This window comes from Grampus griseus (genome assembly GCF_964374135.1).
Source record: "Grampus griseus genome assembly, chromosome: 7".
Taxonomy (NCBI): Eukaryota; Metazoa; Chordata; class Mammalia; order Artiodactyla; family Delphinidae; genus Grampus; species Grampus griseus.
This window is the reverse complement of record NC_139001.1, coordinates 19,375,976-19,382,025: the sequence shown is the minus strand read 5'-3', so window position 1 is coordinate 19,382,025 and position 6,050 is coordinate 19,375,976. Positions and strand designations below refer to the sequence as shown.

General features: G+C 46.1%; 1 protein-coding gene across 1 annotated transcript; it reads right to left on the bottom strand.

Moving 5' to 3' along the window:
- Positions 1-4,295: 4,295 nt before the first annotated feature.
- CXCR1 (C-X-C motif chemokine receptor 1) lies at positions 4,296-5,381 on the bottom strand (the record flags this gene model as incomplete). Its single annotated transcript, XM_082658813.1, has 1 exon — positions 4,296-5,381. The coding sequence occupies exon 1, from the start codon at positions 5,376-5,378 to the stop codon at positions 4,296-4,298; it is 1,083 nt and encodes a 360-aa protein (XP_082514939.1). The 5' UTR covers positions 5,379-5,381.
- Positions 5,382-6,050: the final 669 nt, after the last annotated feature.

The following is a 6,050-nucleotide window of genomic DNA, read 5'->3' as shown; positions in this document are numbered from 1 at the left end:
ATAGATTCAACATAATGCAGATCAAAATCCCAGCAGGACATTTTATAGAAATTAGCAATCAGATTCTAAAATTTATCTGGAAATGTAGTTAAAGTTTTTAGAAAAAAAGAGCAGGCATAGTAACCTGCCCAGATTGGAACAGGGGTATAAAGGGCTCTAGGCAAGGGCTCTCCAAGAAAGAAAAAAAAGTTATAGATTATCTGATGTTTATTACCTTGATTATCTGATGACTGTGAATGTATTGAGGGAGACATTTGAGAGTGATGTAATGAAAAGTACATGGACAAATCCTATCATTAATTCTAAGGAAAACAAAACTTGGACAAAAAAAGGAAGTGTAAACATTGCACCCAACTGTGAAGTGTTTTTTTATATAGTCATTTTAACTAAAACATTGAATGCTGATTTAACCAAAAAAGTGTGTTATCCATGTCCTGGAAGAAAGGAAGAGGCAGTATTTGTGTTTGCTTGGACAGGAGTAAAAGCAAGAGAGAGTGTGAGAGAGTGTTAAATCTTCATAAGCCAAAATTGAAAGTCAATAGATGATATCTAAAACTCAGAAAAAAACCTCAAGAGCTAGCAGAATAAGCACGATATTTAGAAATATGTAGACCTCTATTGAATGAAACAGGTATGCGAGTTGAAATTTGTTGCCTTTGGACTTCCCTGGTGGAGCAGTGGTTAAGAATCTGCCTCCCAATGCAGGGGACACAGGTTCGATCCCTGGTCCAGGAAGATCCCACGTCCTGTGGAGCAACTAAGCCCATCATGCACCATAACTACTGAGCGTGCGCTCTAGAGCCCATGAGACACAACTACTGAGCCCGCGCGCCACATCTACTGAAGCCCAAGCGCCCATGCTCCTCAACAAGAGAAGCCCACTGCAATGAGAAACCCACACATCGCAACAAAGAGTAGCCCCCGCTCGCTGCAACTAGAGAAAGCCTGCGAGCAGCAACGAAGACCCAACACAACCAAAAATAAATAAATAAATTTATTTTACAGGAAGAAAGTTGTTGCCTTTGCCTGGGGGAAGTGGGGCAGGAGGGCTGCTTCTGGTTTTCATTATAAGCTTTATAAAGCTATTTCACTTTTTTAAACAATGTAGGTGAAATACTTTGATAAAAAAGAAAAACTAATTTAGAAAGTTTGCATTAACATATTCCGCTTATTTTTATTTTTTTAATTCTTTAATTCATTTCTACCTTCAGGCTTGGAAGAAGAATCCTGAGTTTAAAAACAGAATACCAGGATAGATAAAAACAGTCGTGGTGAGGGCTCAGCTGTGAGCCACTTTTGGCTTTCTGGGTCACACCCAGAGATCTTTGGCCTCTCCAACCTCTGCATAGAAATAGCAAAGGCTGTACAGGCATACCTCCTCGTTTCACCGTGCTTCGCTTTTTTGCTCTTCACAGATACTGCGTTTTTCACAAATTGAAGGTTGGTGGCAACCCTTACCCAGAGCAAGTTTATTGGTGCCATTTTTCCAACAGCATTTGCTCACTAGTGATCTTTGCTGTTACAGTTGCAAAAAGATTATGACCCACTGAAGGCTCAGATGATGGTTTGCATTTTTTAGCAATAAAGTATTTTTAATTAAGATATGTACATTTTTTAGACATAATGCGATTGCACAGTTGATAGACTACAGTATAAACATAACTTTTATATGCACTGGGAAACCGAAAAAAACAAAATTCAGGTGATTCACTTCATTTCTATATTCGCTTTATTGTGGTGGTCTGGAGCCAAACTTGTAATATCTCCAAGTTATGCCTGAACTCTTCATTATTTCTTGGTTCATGGTTATCTCTTGGAATATATCTCTGGGAAGACCCTTAGACCAAAGAGGAGACAGTCGATTTATTTCATCTGCATCTATGAGTCTTTTCAGCCGCTGGAAGACCCTAATTAAAATGCAAGTTGCTGGGAAAGGAGCAATCTTAAACCCTTATGGAATAAAATACAGATTATCCATTAATATTTTTGCTGGAACCACTAAGAATAGGCCACTTGATAGGGAGGCAAGGGGTGGTGAAGAGGCTGTGGTTGCTAAGAAGGGGAACAGTGTAGGGGAAAATAGTATAATTCAATGTTATTACTTGGAGGCTGGAACATTTTAACCAAGCCCACAAAGCAAATTTTCAAAATTTAAAATCAGCAAGCATTGGGACTTCCCTGGCAGTCCAGTGGTTAAGACTCCGCACTTCCACTGCAGGAGGTGTGGGTTTCTATCCCTGGTTGGGGAACTAAGATCCTGCATACCTCATGGTGCAGCCAAAATATAAAAAAATAATTTTTAAATAATTTTAAAAATCAGCAAACATTGTGCAAAACATACCGTCACATCCCAATCCCTGTCCCCTGTATAATCCTTGTTGTTTACCCCATCCCTAACCCCAGTTCCATCCCTGCCTCTCTCCCATCTCTGATCACCCCCCACTCCTCTCCTAAGGTGCACCCCACCCCTGATCCCAGCCCCATCCTGGACATGGAGCTCCTCCCCAAGGTGAACCATCTCCCTAACCTTGAACAGATGTCTAATCCTTACCCTATCTAGTGATCGGAACACCAGTTTCTGATATTTTCATATACTGTGTTACTTCAGTACCAACACCTTGGCATTCTTACAGATCTGAAATCCAAATCATTGAGCTGTACCCAGAGAATTACACACTGCATTAAAAAATCTAACTAAACAATGTTGCATTTGTTTGAAGAGAGTTCTGACTACATCCCTGACCTGTTTAAAACACTTCCAAGTTATTTATTGCTGTTTGATTCCCACTTCACAGGTTACTAGTGAGGCCAAGCATCTTTTCAGATGTGTATTAGTCATTTGTATTTTCCCAGACCCGATCTGGATCCTTATTTACTTACTGAAACCCCTGATGGAGTTGTCTTTAGGGCAGCAGAGGATGAAGGGAGGTGAGCACTGAGTCACACAGTAGGAGAGATGGAGAGGGGATTAAGGGAAGGAGTGAGAGGAGAGGGAAGCCCCTATTGAATAGTCTTGGCACCCTTGTTTAAAGTTATATGACCAGGGACTTCTCTGGTGGCGCAGTGGTTAAGAATCTGCCTGCCAATGCAGGGGACACGGGCTCGAGCCCTGGGAGCCCTGGTCCAGGTAGATTCCACATGCTGCAGAGCAACTAAGCCCGAGCACCACAACTACTGAGCCAGCACTCTAGAGTCCGTGAGTCACAACTACCGAGCCCATGTGCCACAACTACTGAAGCCCGAGCGCCTAGAGCCCATGCTCCGCAACGAGTGAAGCCACTGCACTGAGAAGCCCGCGCACCACAATGAAGAGTAACCCCCACTCGCCGCAACTAGAGAAAAGCCCACGCGCAGCAACGAAGACCAAACGCAGCCAAACACATTTTTAAATAAATAAATAAAGTCATTTGACCATTTATGGTTTATTCTGGGCTCTTTATTCTCAGGTCCTTTTTATCCTTTGGCTCCACCAGCCTAAGTGTGTTGGGCACACTTTTTGCCTCATTGTCACAAAGTGACTGGCTCATCTCTACACATCATATCCTATAACCGTATTCACAGGCAAGAATCAAGGATATGTATGTGTGTGTGTGTCTTTTAAATCAGGAATATATCCCGGGAGTCCCCTGGCCCCAGTAGACTTCCTCTTAAGCAAGAGTGCACTGAAGCCAGTTTGTGGAAGCAGATTATTACACTATCTAGATTTTGTGAGCTTGTTGCTAAACACCACCACCCCTGAAATCGGCCATGGTAAGAGCATCTAGTTACACCACAGAACATTAAGACTTTCTCCCAGGAAAGTGGTTTACCAGCACACTATTGCCTTTGAGTCTTATTAATCAGAACCAAATGATATGGCCACTTCTAGTTTAAGGGAGTCTTAGAAAGTGAGTATCTGTCATTTTCAGCCTCTCTCAAGGGAGGTGGACTTCGTTAGCTGGCAAGGAAAGGGAGAGTTGGGGAAGCAACCAATGGTGTTTGACACTAATGCCTCCCAATGGTGGGAACTTTTTGTAATCCCTTAAAAGAGTGTCTTCAAAGAATGTCTGCCAGAAGACAGAGTGCTGTGGTCTCAGTGGTAGGATGGACTGAGCTCTAGCAGTTGACATGGTAATTACGATAAGAGGTGGGGGCCAGGGCTTTCGAATCCATAGCTGGGGGCCTAGTAAGGATGCGGCCTCAGCAACTTCCTGTAACCACAATGGGGGGCTGCCTGGACACAGGGCTGTGAGCAGCCAGAGGACATGCGGCTTGGGGCAGATGCTGAAGGGAAGGGAGGAGCCCTGCGTGCGGTCTCAGAGGGTAGTAGAGGTGTTCCCTGAAGAAGAGCCAACGAAGGAAGGCCTGCCGTCCTTGGCCAAGAACTCCTTGCTGACCAGGCCATGGATGGCCATGATCCTGAGGAGTCCATGGCGAAACTTCTGGCCAACGAAGACGTAGATGAGAGGATTGAGGCAGCTGTGGAGGAAGCCCAGGATCTCGGTGGCATCCAGGGCCCGGCCGATGTCATTGCGGCGCTCACAGGTCTCCGCGATCACCCGGACCCTCATGAGGGTGTCTGCAACCAGGACCAGGTTGTAGGGCAGCCAACAGAGCAGGAAGACGAGCACGACAGCAAAGATGACCCGCATGGCCCGGTGCTTCTGCCCCATGTGGGCCGCAAAGAGCGTGCGCAGGGTGAGTCCGTAGCAGATGAGCATGACCAGCAGGGGCAGCAGGAAGCCAAAGGTCTGGGGCAGGACCCGCATCACCATCCGCCACTTCGTTGTATTGGCACCCATGTCCTCGTAGCAGACTGGGCTGGAATAGGGTGGTTGATAAGCCTCACGGAAGGCGAAGATGGGCAGGGCCAGGATCAAGGACAGGACCCAGATGCCTAAACATATGAACCTGACCCAGTGCCGCTTCTGGGTCAGCGTGCGTGTGGCATGGACAATGGCCAGGTAGCGGTCCACGCTGATGCAGGCCAGCAGTAGAATACCACTGTAGAAGTTGACTTCCTTCAGGAGTGAGACCACCTTGCACAGGGCTGTGCCAAAGATCCAGCCCTTTGCCTTGGAGGTGGCCCAGACAGGCAAGGTCAGGGCGAAGAGCAGGTCAGCCATGGCCAGGTTCAGCAGGTAGACATCGGTGACGGAGCGGCCCACCCGGCTGTATAAGATGACCAGCATCACCAGGGAATTTCCCAGGAGGCTCAGCAGGAAGACCAGGGCATAGATGACGACCACGGCATACTTGTTGAGCGTCTCAGTGTCCATCTTACAGGGACTATAACGATGTCCTTCTGTGGGTGGCGTGCCAGTGAAATTTGCAAACTCATCCTCAAACAAATCCCACAAATCAGTGTAATTAAATAAATCATTCAGGATGATAGTCATGGTTTGATCTGGTTGAAAAATTAGAAGGAAGGAAAGGTGATTTAGTAACTCAGATTCAAGTCACTCTCATCAAGGATGTGATAACAGGACTTCCCTGGTGGCGCAGTGGTTAAGAATCCGCCAGCCAATGCAGGGGACACAGGCTCGAGCCCTGGTCCAGGTAGATCCCACATGATGCAGAGCAACTAAGCCCGTGCACCACAACTACTGAGCCTGAGCTCTAGAGCCCATATGCCACAACTACCGATCCCACATGCCACAACTACTGAAGCCCACACACCTAGAGCCTGAGCTCTTCCAGAAGAGAAGCCACTGCAATGAGAAGCTTGCACACCACAACGAAGAATAACCCCTGCTAACCACAGCTAGAGAAAGCCTGTGCAGCAATGAAGACCCAATGCAGCCAATAAATGAAGGAAGTATGTAAGTAAGTAATTAAAAAGGACGTGATAGTGGTTACTGGGATATCTTCTGCTTCTCTGCTAGTTTGGTAGCCGGAGATCCCTTCTTTCATCTCTATCTCTGTCTGCTTTAGAGATCATCTTCACCGTGTTGTCAGTTTTCCATAACTCCGAGGCTTGACTGTGGGATAAGATGGACTACAGGGAAAAACCTCTGCTGTTGGTCGGCCCTACCACGGCATCGACTCTACCTATAATACTGCCTCTGTGC